This window comes from Canis aureus, chromosome 15 (assembly GCF_053574225.1).
Source record: "Canis aureus isolate CA01 chromosome 15, VMU_Caureus_v.1.0, whole genome shotgun sequence".
Classification (NCBI taxonomy): domain Eukaryota; kingdom Metazoa; phylum Chordata; class Mammalia; order Carnivora; family Canidae; genus Canis; species Canis aureus.
In genome coordinates this window covers 30,192,067-30,206,476 of record NC_135625.1, presented here as the reverse complement: position 1 = coordinate 30,206,476, position 14,410 = coordinate 30,192,067, and the positions used below count along the sequence as shown (strand labels likewise).

Below are 14,410 nucleotides of genomic sequence, written 5' to 3'. Positions count from 1 at the left end.
AGGATGCTCACTGCTCATCTCACTATACATCACCGTGACTTCCTGGCATGAAATGCTCTCCCATCTTCTCAGTGTAAAATTTCACTCGCCCTTCAAGGTCCATCCATCCCAAATGCTGCCTTCTCTAAGCAGATCTCCCAGATGCCTCTTGACAATTCTATCAATGGCTAACTTTTATTGAGTGCTTACTATTTGCAAGGACCTGTAAGCATTTAAGGCATATTAATTCATTTCCTTTTCACGTTGATCCTAAAACACAGATTACTAATATCATCCCCAAGATACAGAGGTGAGGAACTAAGCAAAGAAATAACTTCTTTTTTTTTTTTTTTATAACTTCTTTTTTTTAAAAAAATTATTTACTTGAGAATGAGAGAGCGGGAGCGGGGGGGGGAGGGGCAGAGGGAGAAGGAGTTGAGCAAGGAGCCCAACTTGGGGGCTGGATCTCAGGACTCTGAGATCATGACCTGAGCTGAAGACAGATGCTTAACCGACTGAGCCAACCAGGTGCCTCGAGAAATAACTTCTTAGAATGGGTTTTCTTTACATTCAAATACCACAGTACAGAGAGAACTAAGACTAATAAATAAACAAGACAGGGGCTCTTGGGTGGCTCAGTCAGTTAAGCGTCTGACTCTTGATTTTGGCTCAAGTCATGGTCTCAGGGCTGTGAGAGAGACCCCTGTGTTGGTCTCTGCACTGGGCAGGGAGCCTGCTTACAAGTCTCTCTCTCTCCCCTTCTACCCCTCCCATGAGCAAGACAGTTTCTTCCCTTAAAAAATATAGAACAACAAGCAACATTTAACATATTAAAACCATGTACATATTGCATTTCTTAGTCACTAAATCCCGATGTCTGTTTTTGGAGGCCTCTCCCTGGCTCTAAGGTATGACTTTTTCTTCAGTATATGCAACTATGAGGATGACTTTTTAAAAATATTCTCCACCAGGCAAAAATGCAATCAGAAACTAAAAGTACAATGGAAATACAAGGTCACTTTAATACCTGGATTTTCTCTGAGCAAACAACAGACAAAATGTGTTAAGGAGGAAACAGGAAATATTTATTGGAAACAGCTTTAGTGGTTAGTTGTATAAGATGAATGAGGTCCAGGAGACTCTTTTGCGTAAGGCTGGGAGCCATTTAGTCCATATTTGCACATTTCCTGGCACTATGGGATGACCCTATCTTCCCCCTACCCCTCAACAGTGAGTTAAACAGAAATCCCCCAGCGCCGTCATCATTCTGTTGAACCCGCTGATCTTAACCGGTTGAGCAACAGTAATTGGGTCCAGGATGTGATTACTTCCATCTTCTGTGTGCCCTACCTTCACAGTGGGAACTGTCAGGCTCTCTGCCTTCTTTGACAACATGCTACCAAAATCAGGACTCAAGGCAAATGCCACAGCTACACAGAATGTAGCTGTTAAAAGTCTAAGGAATTGGAGGAATGCAAGAAAATTCAAGCACTTTCCAGATTCCTTGGATTCCCCCAAATATGACAGACCTATGGGTAAAGATCCATGGAAATGCTGATGCTTTTACAACCACAGAGCAGCTCCTTAAGCTATGTGAAGGCATGTAGTATTTTCTAATCCAAAACAAAATTCATTTCTCTCCCCTGGTCACACAGATTAATTCCAACAGAAGGAGATTGTTCTTACCGATTTTCCAGCCTCCAATGAGTTGGCCAAGTTTACAGGACTGCCACGCAGCTGGGCCCATATATACTGGGCAGGTGGGCTTCACATGTCAGCCCACTGGAGAAGCGCACCATGGCTTTAAAACCCTGATCTCAGTGGTTCTCAGCTCTGTATGCAATAGGCACCATGTTGGGGGAGCTTTCTAAAACCACCAACCACCACCCACTCCCAGGCATTTGGGTTTTCTCAGTCTAGGGAGTACCCAGGAAGCACCTTTTTAAAAAAGCTCTCTAGGTAAATTTAAGGGTAGCCTGGATTGAGAACAACTGATCCAGACTACACTGCTCTGTATTCTTGCTTCAGGAACTCTTTCTCCCCAGATTATTTTAATAGTGTCCCAACTAAATTTGGTGATAAGCTTTGCCCCTCCCTGTCCACAATAAATCTGTCCTAGTCCAAGAATACCTGAACCCTGGATTCGCTTTTATGAAGCACATAATTCATTATGTCAGCCCCCTGCTTCTGATTCTTCAATGACTTTGTCACCTTCCAGATACAATCCAAACTTCTCAGCAGACCCACAACCTTCATTTGGCCTCTGCCTTTTCCATTTGGCTCCTGGAAGGCCTCCAAATGCAAGCTTTGTTCATCTTCCCGAACTCCTTGGGGTTCCTAGGAGACACCATGCTCTCACGCTGCGAGCTCTTAATCTGTTCTCACTACCACCCCAAATTTCCCCTTCTCTCTATCCCATCAACTTCTCTGCCCCATCTTTCCCCCCCATGCTGGGTGAGGTGCACCTATCAAAAGCTTCTTAATTCATTTGTATATCCTGAGAAGATGACTCTTCTACATTGGAAGCACAAATATAGTTGTTTGAAGGAAAAGAGAATCCATTAAGATTATCCTTCCTTCAAAAACAGACTAAGAACTATAATATGACCCCCTTTCCTTTATCAATTAATAAAAATAAATGTTAAACAGAAACAACTGCCAAAGAGTAGTTATCAGGAGTTATATGTAAAATGAATTCCGAGATGGGCTAGGTCAGATAGCAGAATGCATATATTAATATTTATTACACTCTAACGTTATCTAATCACAGCAAAGATTTTGACTAGCAACTAACAACATTCCTACTCTCAGATGCCTAAAAACATTCTAAACATCTGGTGTGCATATTCTGAAATAAACCAGTTAGGAAGCTTCTGGAAGACCAGTTGATATTAATTCTAAGGCTGTTAGCCCAACAGTAGCTGACCCAGGTCCACCTTTAGGTATATTCTAGTATAGTCATACATTTAAGTGAAGCCAATCATCCTTCATTTTCCCCTTTACTCAGTTTTAATTTATTGAACATCTACTAAGTGTGCTGTCAGCTGTGGTCAGGGATAATCAGACACAGGTTCCTGCCCCGAAGCAGGAAGCCAAATGGAAAGGTAATTCACAGTTGAGTACATGGTGTCCTATGATTCTCTACTAAGGAAAGATCTGGTTTCCTAAGGGCTATTCTAAGGCCCTTGTGTTTGTTAAGTCCCAAGTGACCTGGTACAGGCAGCAACGAGTCCCCATGTTATAGGTGAAAGCCCAAGTCCTAACTATGGCCTGCACACTCTAGCTTCTTCATACACCACATTGGTCACCCCATCTCCCTGTGGCTATCTGATCTAGCCACATTGGCCTCTTCTCACCCACCCTGTACTCCCCTTCCTGATTTATTTTTTCCCCTTCCAAAACATTTATTATGTTTACTTTCTGTCTCTCCTCTGTAAGCTCTGAAAGGGCAAGTTTGTCTACTTTCCTCTCTGATATATCCCAAGCACCCACAGTAGTGTGGAAAACACAACGTAGTTGCTTGATAAAGAAATATTACATAAATACAGCATGATTTTTTTTCTTGCAAAGTGGTCTTAATTTTTCTGACCAGGATCCATAATAAGAAATACAGTTTACATTATAACCTGGTACACAATTGTACATATGCATGCGTGTATCACACACGCATTATTTACGTACACAAACACGTGTTTGCAGAAGCAATGCCAACTGAAACGAGTTTCATCAAATAACACTTAAAATACATAATGCATCCTTACATTTTTCTATTCCATTTAAAAAATGGTTATTTGTGCCCTACCAGAGCAACTGGTTTGAAATGTATTATTCTCACACTATAGCTTTTTCTTACAAAGAAAGAAAAAAAAAGCAAACTAGGAACTTCCCATACGTAATATAGTACAGAGGAGAAGGCGATGTGACAGCCTGAACTTAGAGGTGGGAGCTGGGCTGCTTGAGCACCTGGTTTATGCTCGGTCTTTATTTAAGGAGGGGTTAGGATATCACATAGAAGACTGGGTGGGGGAGAGAAGATCCGCGGTGAAGGAGACAGTGTAAGTCAGGAGGAGCGGTGCTGATGCACAGGTGTCTGTGAAAGAATAGTGAGCAGTGGGATTTACTGTAACACTGACAAAGGGAGGGAAGTGTGGGGTGGAAAGCAGGTCATCCCACAGAGCACATATAAGCACCCCTTAGCCTGATTACCCATGGCGCAGCCAACCAACATCAGTTCCTCAGATGTAAAACAGCTTTGCATCTGAGAGTCTGATAACTCATCACAGAAAGAGGCTGACGTATCACCTGTAACAGGTGAGGAAAACAGGTCCAGGAAAGAATGCATTGCTTTGTTAAGTAGCCTTCAGAAAATAATCTCTCTGGACCTGTTTCCTCATCTACAAATCTGGGATTGCCAGAGGCTTTGTAAATTCCCCACGTTTCTGAGATTTCCTTTATGCCAATTTCCCCTTCTCTCTGAGACAACCTTTAGAATAGGTTCCATTTCTACTGTTAAGCTTCCAGATTCATCATCAATTACACGTGGAGAGATTTTTCTTCCCTCAAGAAACTGGATCAACAGTTCAGCTCCCCAATTTTGCAGATTTACTGGTTTATTGTGAAAATTTTTAATTTGCTTTTTAATACATTAATTCCTATAATTTTTTTATTTAATACATTAAATCCTTGGTTTGTCTCATGAAGCCTGTGCTCATATTACAGGGAACTCAAACCTCTACATATTTTTGCTTATGTGTGTGTCTACAGTTGTCAAACTAAAATTCATCTCAATAGGAGGAGTACGCTTAGGAAACCCAGAGAAAGCCCTGAATTTTCCTCTGCTTACTGAGCTTCTATGTTTGTGCTTCCCCTCGCCAGCATCCTGGCTTCTACAGAATCAGTGGGCTGGGTGCAGAAATGCTTCTTGGAGCTCCTCATCTTTTCTCTGAACCAGTAGGAAGCTGATTCAGAGTACAGGTAATTTGCTTAAGGTTCTAGAACTACCCTGCTCTCCCCAGCTAGACCACTTTATGCATAATTCAACTGCCTGCAAAGGTTACTTTTAAATCACCAGACTGTTTTTCAGTACAAGGAAAAACTGCAAATTTGTGAAAGTTTTCAAGTGTTTTTTCTCTCTCTTTCTCCTGCTTGAGGTCTGGAGGCCGATATGTTGCTTTCTAATAAAGAACATTCCTAGAAATAATATAAAGTGGAAAAAAAGGACCCATTTTGCCCAATGATGTGATGACAACTTAATAAATGGTTTTGCCTTGAAAGAAGAAAACCCTGAGACACACCCTACAAACCTCTACCTGGGATTATGCACTTGAAGAGAAACTCCAGCAATGCTGAAATGAAATCAACTGAAATCCCCTTTGGGGATCAATTAGTTCAAGTGTTTGCAAAATACTGTTTCTTCATATTAAGAAATATGCGCTCTTCTCTCACAAAGGCAAAGGGATCTGTATTCATCTGATCCCATGGTTGACATGGTTTGAACTCAGGTATTCCAGACTTAAACTGATCCAGTTACTTCCAGGAACTGAAAATACCTCCCAGCTAATCGGAAATTGGTACTTACTACCCAGCATAAAGAAGTCAAAACTAAAGTGAAAATAAACTATTCAGGAAATGGATAATGCATCATCACCTCTTTCTATTTCATTTTTATGTGGGGTGGATTAAAAAAAAACAATTTTGGTTTACACACACACACACACACACACACACACTTATAGTATTCTACAACAAATATTTATGCATTTCCAAGCATGCCTTGCTAAGAAAAATGACTTGAAACAGTTCTTAAAATATAAAACCTTTTAAAGATAATTGCATAGATTAAGAAAACCATTTCAAGAAAGGAAACAATCTAAATAACATACTTGTAAGGGCTTTTAGTTTTCTGAGTTTTTTTTTTTTTTTCACAAAATGAAGCAGATGTTTTAAGATTATATAATTCACTTCCTTTATAACTTATGATTCAAGGCAAATACCTGGTAACAAACCTGAAGTGAGCCCCTCCCATCTCCAAGATGAAAGGTTTGCAGGCATATCAATTCTTTCATTTACATGTTAGCAAATTTTATTCTACTAAGTAGCCCCCAACCCCAACCTTCAGCTTTTGCCCCAAGTTCAACATTGCCCTAGAGAGGGAAACAGAAATAATTCTGTCAACTTAAGTGAGAAAGGGAGTAGAGAGGAACTCTAGAGAAGCTGTCCACTCAGGGGGTGGCTGGGGGGCTCAGTGGGTTAAGTGTCTGCCTTCAGCTCAGGTCATGATCCCAGGGTCCTGGATGGAGCCCCATATAGAGCTCCCTGCTTAGTGGGCAGCCAGCTTCTCCCTCTCCCCTTGCTTGTGCTCTCTGTCAAATAAAGAAATAAAATCTTAAAAAAAAAAAAAAATAAGGCTGTCCACTCAGGTTTTAGGCCATTCTAACAGAGAGAAAAAAAAAAGAATAGAACAAAACATTAAGTTGCCTTACACAAAGACGAATAAAAATAAAAACATGGTAGACACTGGTGAATGGAAGCTGCCTTTAGGCATTCTTATGTCTAACCTCAAGCAGGAAACACTGTATAATTGGACCTTCTCAGTTTTGTGCCAACAAGTGTAAGAAAAAATAAGGCCTATTGTCTTTTAGGTGAGCTAAAGAATTATTTTCATTAAAAATGCTGGTGACAACCAGCTCCCCAGACACACATGACCTAATGGTCAAACTTTAATTCGGGTCCATCTGTTTATTTAGAAAGGCTTCTGTTTCTATATGGATACATTTTTCCTCCAGACATTAAGGCCCTCATTTTGTTGTTCTCCCCATTTTTTGTCTTTTTTCACACATGTGGGCAGGAAGGGGTCTGAAACACTGTTTAAACACACATATGACCTTGGCCTAGTCACTGAACTACCAGGCCTCTCGGCTGCCCCTCACTGGGGAAGAGGCGATGTTTTTCCAGGCTGCCATTGCAAAGTTCTGGAATTTCCCCTGAAATGACTTAGAAATGCACAGGCATCATGGAAGATCCCTTTTTCATGCTATCCAGTTTGAACATGGGAGCTGTGTGGAGATGGTCCCCTATGCATTTAGTTTCTCCAGGCTCAGGAGTGAAGATGATTTCAGAATTCTAGCATCTTAGATCTACTTTGTCACCTGGCTGTGACCAAGGGCAAGGCGAGGCTGTAGCGCAGCCATTTCACCTCCAGGGTCCCTTCCTTGTGGCTTTCTCAGTGCTCACAGCCTCGGAAATGCGACAACCTCAGGGTGTGGAAACCTTCTGTCCCTCACACATCCTCCAGAGACTCCTGCAAGGAGAAGGAAGGCGCCTTTCTGACAAGCTTCAGGAAGCAGCCTCCAATCCTCTCTGCGGGACACTCAGAGGTGGGGCAGGAAGAGAACAAAATGTGGATGGGAGGTGTCAAAGGCATCTGAGGACTCCAGCTTCACTGACCTCAGCCTTCGGTGAGTTTTTGATTTTCCTCCTGGGGACAGGAGGGGGTAAGACATGAAAAGGCCACCAAGCAGAGGTTTGTGTGAATGGAAAAGGGGTATGCTTTCCACTGTGAAACTCGGTTTAGTAGCAAAATAAAATACAAGGCTGAATGATTAAGAGAAATCACCTCCCACATGAGCACTGTTGGAGAGGGACTTAGTCAGGTGTAAGTTTTACCCTTTGGTGTCCAGGGGCATTATCTGTTAACAGGCAGCCATTCTCAAGATGCTATTCAAAGGTTTTCACTGACATCTAGAAGAAAATATCCCCTTAGAAGTAGTATTTTCAGGGGCACCAGGGAGATTCAGTGGTTGAGCATCTGCCTTTGGCTCAGGTTGTGATCTCGGGGTCCTGGGATCAAGCCCCGCATCAGGATCCTCCTACAGGGACCCTGCCTATGTCTCTGCCTCTCTGTGTCTCTCATGAATAAATAAATAAAATCTTAAAAAAAAAAAGAAGTAGTATTTTCAGATACTTTTATGGAATAAAGCATTATTCAGGGCAGTCCACAGAAGCTAGGAAATGGAATCCCAGATTCCCTCCTGAAATGTTAAAGACAAAGGCTCAGGTGTCCATGCCCTAGGCCCCTGAGAGAGGATGCAAAAACCTCTCACTGGTTAATTCTGGACCCTGAAGTTACAGCTCCCCACCCAGGAGTTCGAGCCCCCTAGGAGACTTGCAAAGTAACTGTGAGGCTCTCCAGAGCCACACAATATTGTCTTCTAAACAGAACCAACTCCAGCCAAGCAGAGTCCCCTGAGTTGCACACGACAGCCACACACACCTGGTAGAAATCCTAGCTCTGTCATGGACAGTGAGTGATCTGAAGCAAGGAATGGAACTCTCTCTCCCAAGACCTGATTTCCTTTATTTTATTTATTTATTTATTTTTTATGATAGTCACACAGAGAGAGGGAGAGATGCAGAGACACAAGCAGAGGGAGAAGCAGGCTCCATGCACCGGGAGCCCGACGTGGGATTCGATCCCAGGTTTCCAGGATCGCGCCCTGGGCCAAAGGCAGGCGCCAAACCGCTGCGCCACCCAGGGATCTCCAAGACCTGATTTCCTCATCTGTAAAAGGGGAATCATCCCATCTGCTTTTTCAGGGTCGCTGAGGCGAAGGTGAAACGTGATAGTAAGAGCAAACTTGGCGATGAATTTCTGCTTCTATACTATATTCTATACAGAATACTATTAGTATTCTGTCAAAAGTCTGTGGATTTTTTATAAAAAACGAAAAAGGAACATTCATACTAAAGACGGTTGACCGTTGCTTGTGAGAGACAAGCAAAAATATACAAATTTTTGTATATTTTTGGAAAAAAATTTTGGAAAAAAAAATATACAAGCTAAATACGCAAGGCTTTCTTCCGGCCCACCATGGCAAGGAAGGTAGACTGAAAAAAATGTTAAGGCAGAGTAGACCTAATTAGAGAACCCCCAGCAGGACTACTCCCAACTCCTTATCATTGATCATGATAATCCTTAACAATAACACAGGATCCCACAAGGAAAGGGGCAGAGACAGGAAGAGCCCTTCTAGGCTGGGAATCTTACCCTTTTCCATTAATTAGATTTCTGACTAATTTGAGGTTGAAAGAAAACACCACTGACAGCACTCATACCAGTAACCCATTCCTATAAGGCAAATTTTAATCTTACAGCACTGCCTTTTTAAAAATATTTTTTTAAGACTTCTTTATTTGACAGAGCAAGCTGGAGAGAGTACAAGCAAGGGGAGCAGCAGGTAGAGGGAGCAGGGAGTCCAAAGAGGGGCTGGATCCCAGGACCCTAAGATCGTGACCTGAGCTGAAGGCAGACACTTAACCAACTGAACCACCCAGATGCCCAGCAGCACTGTCTTTCTTAAAAAAGGAAGAATGACCCTCACTTCTCAGAATTCCTCCAGAGGAAAAAGGCCCAGAATCAGACAGAAGGACAATGGTGAAAACTGCCCCAGAAGAGCATTTTTCCTCTTAATTTCAGGAGAGGAACTGGGGACTTCGCTTTTTCGGGACATGGTGTTCGGATGTTAACATGTTCTGGTTGGGCATTAATTCACCTTGATCACCACTGCAAGGAAAACTTTTTAGGTCCTGAATGCTGCATGCATCATTCCTTTGCACTGAAATCCCACCACTCCAAAGTATCTTAAGGTTAAATCCTGTGAAAATGAGCACTCAGTTAAACTCAGAAGAATGACCATGTTTAGAAATTAAATTCTTTCCTCTACTGGGTCCCAACTCACAGAATTCTCATCACTGAACTATGCAAACAGAAAAATTTAAGATTACCTTTCTCCCCAGGTCTGTTTTATAATTTTGAGAACAGCCTTGGCATGACATGAGCCTTGATGCCCATTATACCATGAGGCCAGGTTTGACTATAGTGTTCTAAAGCTCCAAGAATTCAGTCTTTAGTGATCTGGTAATATCCAGAGAGGAAGGGGAAACATCTGAAGTTATTTTTACTTTTGCAAGTCTTCTAGCTGTACAGGGAAAATGCTAGGGTGGGTCAAGTATTGTCTGGAGCCCTTCAGGTTTTTTTTTTTTTTTTTTTTTTTTTGCATGGCCTCATTTCCGTCTTCCTGTTGCTAGGAAGGAGATTTAAGCATGAGAAACTCGTGTTTACAATACTGGACCATCCTGTCCAGTACAAGGCTCTCTCCAAAAATATACGATTCACTTCACCCACTGTACTTTGGATGCCCTCATTCTTGTGGATCAAATCACCCGTTCCTGCATATTTTGAAATGCCATATTTACCTGCCTCAGTCATAAAAATACCACTCTCATTTTAACATTGCATCATGGCTTAAAATCTCCATGGGGACACCAAGGGAAACTCAAGTACTTATTTTTGTATTCCAAACCACCTCTTGGAATCCCACCAAGCCTCTGATTGGAAGGCATCATAATGGGGCCTCCCATATCCCTTCTAGGTCCCATGCTGGTTCTACAAGAAAGAGTTGAAGTACTATATACATTTCTCACTCTCTTCCCAGTAATAACATTCAATCATAATATGCTTTTCTATTAATCTGGTATTTTTTCAGAAGCAACCAAATATTCCTTTTTAATGTAAAAACACCCTTACATTTTGCTTAATCTTTGCTCTTCAAGCCATAATATTAACCAGTAACAAAATAATAAAACAACAACAAAAACGGTTTTAGGTTAAAGGGCATCTGGCCTCTCACCTTCCCTCCAGAACTATGGAAAATCCTTTGGTTGGCCCAGTGTATGAAAACTTGGAACACTGCTTTCAATTAGCCATAATCAATTGCCTAACTGCGCAAACTTTTCACTCTTAAGGAGTAACTGGTGTTTCTCCTAAGATCTAATATTGGTAAGCTAAAGTCACAGGCAAGTCAACAAAACCCTATTTCTCATCCACTCTAGGGAAAGATTTAAGTTGGAAGCTACTCATTTTGATCCTGTGGAGTTGGAGTTGGGAAACAAGGTCAGTCCCTGTTCTTGAGCTTCTGGCTAGTTTGGTATAAGGTGTCACTCAGATTGAATGAAAATAAAATCCTCTCTCTCTCTCTCTCTTTTTTTTTTTTTTTTTTTTTGGTCAAAAGCAAACTTTTAAAGCAGCTGGAGGAGAAAGTCAGTCTGTTGTGCTTCATTTTAAACTCTGAACAGTAGTGCTAATGAAAAAAATATGCAGCCGGGCTTGGGCCACGCTGTAAATCTGGCATGCCACAATAAAAGTTAATACACGCAATTGCCAACATTTTCTCAGAAAATGTCTTGAAATAACTTCTGAATGCACATCTGCTAACTATTTGACACTCATTCCCCAGGATTTTAGTTCTTCTATTAGGGGGGCTATTGACTTACAGGGCACCCCTCTGACCATCTGCTCCAGCCGGCAAGCCAAGATGGCACTGGGTGCCTCCATTAATTCCACACTTATGGTCTGCAAATTATCTCTGCAGAGGACCAGCCTGCAGTCCAGATGGATGCTGAATTAGTCAACCTCTTGGAGCTGCTGATAGATTTACATTCGGAGTTCTGCTGGGCTATTATTTTCCCTCATCCCTTCAGCAAACAGAGTTTGGGGGAAAAAATGTAATTTGAGACTCAGTATTCTAACTTGTCCAGAGCTGTGATTTTTTTTTTTTAATCCAAATGCGTCATATATGCCACCCGCATGACTCTTTCTGTAATGGATGGCTGTGCCTAGGCTACACCGCTCCATCTCACCAACAAGGGATGAAAAGAGCTTTTGAATCTCGAACATGAACCCATGTGGGTGTAAAAAGAAAATGAACCCATTTGCTAGCTCTGTTGGGTGTAAAGAGGCTCACTCAAAACTAGCGTGCAGGGATCCCTGGGTGGCTCAGCGGTTTAGCGTCTGCCTTGGACCCAGGGCGTGACCCTGGAGACCCGGGATCCGGGATCCAGTCCGGTCGGGCTCCCCGCGTGGTGCCTTCTTCTCCCTCTGCCTCTCTCTCTAATAAATAAATAAAATCTTAAAAAAAAAAAAAAAAAGAAAGAAACTAGCGTGCAGCAAGGTTTTCCTCCACGGTGCAGATTAATAACTACATGCAGGAGTTTCCTTCTACAGTAATTAGCATAAACTGGGTATTTGTGGAACATCAGTGCCAGACACGTGCTAAGCGCCCGCATTAGCTCCTTTGATCCTCTCAAGCCCAAGCTGCAGACGAGGGAGGCGCAGAGAGGCCTCAACACTTCCCAGATGCGCGCCGCTAGCAGCCTGCGGACCCACGGCTCCCACGTCGCGGCCTCACCGGGGCCGCCCCGACCACCCTCGCAACAGGGGCCGTGCTCTGGGAGGACGAACGGATCCACTGATAACCGTAATCTGCAAATCACACGTGGCACGGCCAGTTGGCTCGGCCCGGGCAGAAACTCCTTCGGCGGGATCAAAGTGTCAGCCGTGACGTCGGGAGACGGGGTCAGGGGCACGGAGGCAGAGCGGGGCAGGGCTCCCAAAGGCCGTGACTTCCTTGCGAAAAAAGTCGGGTCGGGAGGCGCGCTTGCTTCCTTCCTTCCTTCCTTCCTTCCTTCCTTCCTTCCTTCCCTGCGCGGCCCAGGCGCTCGGCCCGCGCGGGCGCCTCCTCCGGGGCCAAGGGCGTGGGCATCTCCACGCGGCTTTGTAGGAAACCCGGTTCGGCGCCCCGGCACGTGAAGGCACCCCCCGCCCTGCAAGCCAGGGTGGTGGTGGCGAGGGGGGCTTTGCCAAACACCTTCAACACTCTCCAGGGCCGCCAGCCGCCAGCCGCCCTCCTGAGTCTGAATTACTTACTTTCCAGCGTTTCCAGTATTTGAAAAACCAGTTTGAAATTAAAGCCATTCTCCACCCCCCCCCGCAATTTACTTTCAAGCAGTTTCAAAACACAAAACAAAAAAACCCCAAAAATGATTTTCAAATTGCCCCCGCGGCGTCAACACCCCTACATAACACAAAGTCCCGGGGAGTCCGATTTTGGACTTGGAGAGCAGGGGCCTGCGAGCCCCGAGCCCCGAGCCCCGAGCCCCGACGTCGCCGCGGGGCCGAAGGAGGGAAGGCGGCGGCCAGCGCCCCTCGGACGCAGGACAGCGGGACCCCGGGCCCCCCGCCCCCTCCGACGGGGGCGCCCCCAGGCCTGCGGGTCGCGCGGCCCCAAGCCCAGGGGCCAGCGGTCACTACCCGCGATGAGGACCTCCCTCCCCAGCCCCGGACCCTCGTCCCCCCCGCACTCCACCTCCTCCTCCACTCCGAGAAAGCTGGACGACTGGGTCCCGAGCCGCGTCGGAAAGCCCTTTAAAGGCACAGAACGACAGGCACCGGCTTGACAAGGCGGGGTGACATTTCCTCCGCGGCGAGGCCCCTGCGCAGCTCGCTCCCGCCGCCGGCCCGACGGCAAGGCACGGGTCTAGCTTACGTGTTAGGATCATGATGTCCGGCTTCCTCCTGCACATCAACTGCGGCGGGGGGCGGCGGCGGCGCGGGAGGGAAGTCGAGGCAGCGCCCGGCCGGCTCAGCTCCCGCGCCTGGACCCACGGAGCCGCCCGACACGCGCGCGCTGGCGGCTCCTCAGCGCATCCCGGCTCGCCGCTCCGTGCCGCGGCCCCGGGAAGGACGCAGGGGTTTCCAGAGCCCGGCAGGAGAGCGCGCTCAGGGCGAGGGGCGAGAGGCACCGGGGCGCTCGCTCCCGCTGCCGAGAAGGTCGGCCATGGCCGGCTCCGAGCTAAGCGCCCCGCTCGCGCCGGCGGCCGGAGCGCTCTGCCGCCCGCGCGCCCCTCCGGCCGCGCCCTCCCGCAGGGCCCGCCCCCGAGGGGAGGGGCGAGGCCGGCCGCGTGCCCGCCGTCGCGCCGCCGGGGTGGTGGCCCCGGACCCCGCCCGTCCTGGCTCCGCCCCCGCCCCGCCCCCGCCCCGCCCCCGCCGCTGGGCGAACCAACCACAGCCCCAGGCGGTGCTCTGGCCCCGCCCCCGCCCCGCCCCCCGCCCCGTGCCCGCGCCCTCTCTGCCCCCGGGCAGGAATAGTCTCCAGTGTCCTCCCCGTCCGCAGCGGGAAGCGCCCCGAGCTCTCCAACTCTTGGCCTCAGGGGTGCACGCAAACTCTGAGCTGGACTCTGGGATACCGCGCACTTTCCCTCTTTTTTTTTGGTACCTTTGCACACTTAAAAAAAAAAATTCTCTATTTTTTCCCCCCTCCCTTACGTCCCGGTGGGAACCGCATAAATTTTCAGAACCGAGGGGAAGCGGGAGGTAGGGGTGAATCAGTGTTTCCTCTGCTGTAAAATGGGGAGAATAATACCTGTCCCTTGGACATTCATCATTCATTGCTAAACCCCGCGGGGATAGAGAACAAATACAAGTTTGTTATGTTAATCAATATTAAATATAATGTATATTATAATTAATATTATTCAATTCCTGCTCTAGAGAGGGATTCGGTTTTTAGTCAGCACGTGTGGAGTTTACTGTGTG

General features: G+C 45.9%; 1 protein-coding gene across 9 annotated transcripts in view; it reads right to left on the bottom strand.

Annotated features, from left to right (window-relative positions):
• The window catches only part of DLC1 (DLC1 Rho GTPase activating protein), a 495,960-nt gene that overhangs the window by 32,939 nt on the left and 448,611 nt on the right, over positions 1-14,410 (bottom strand). Inside the window, exon 1 of one of the 9 annotated variants that reach the window (XM_077848961.1) lies at positions 13,362-13,688. The exons of 7 other annotated variants lie outside the window; for them this stretch is intronic. In XM_077848961.1, the coding sequence (XP_077705087.1) occupies positions 13,362-13,398 (37 nt within the window). In that variant the 5' untranslated portion in view covers positions 13,399-13,688. Of the gene's footprint in view, positions 1-13,181; positions 13,294-13,361; positions 13,689-14,410 lie in introns of those variants that run through there. One more of the 9 variants, XM_077848964.1, reaches the window with a different exon arrangement.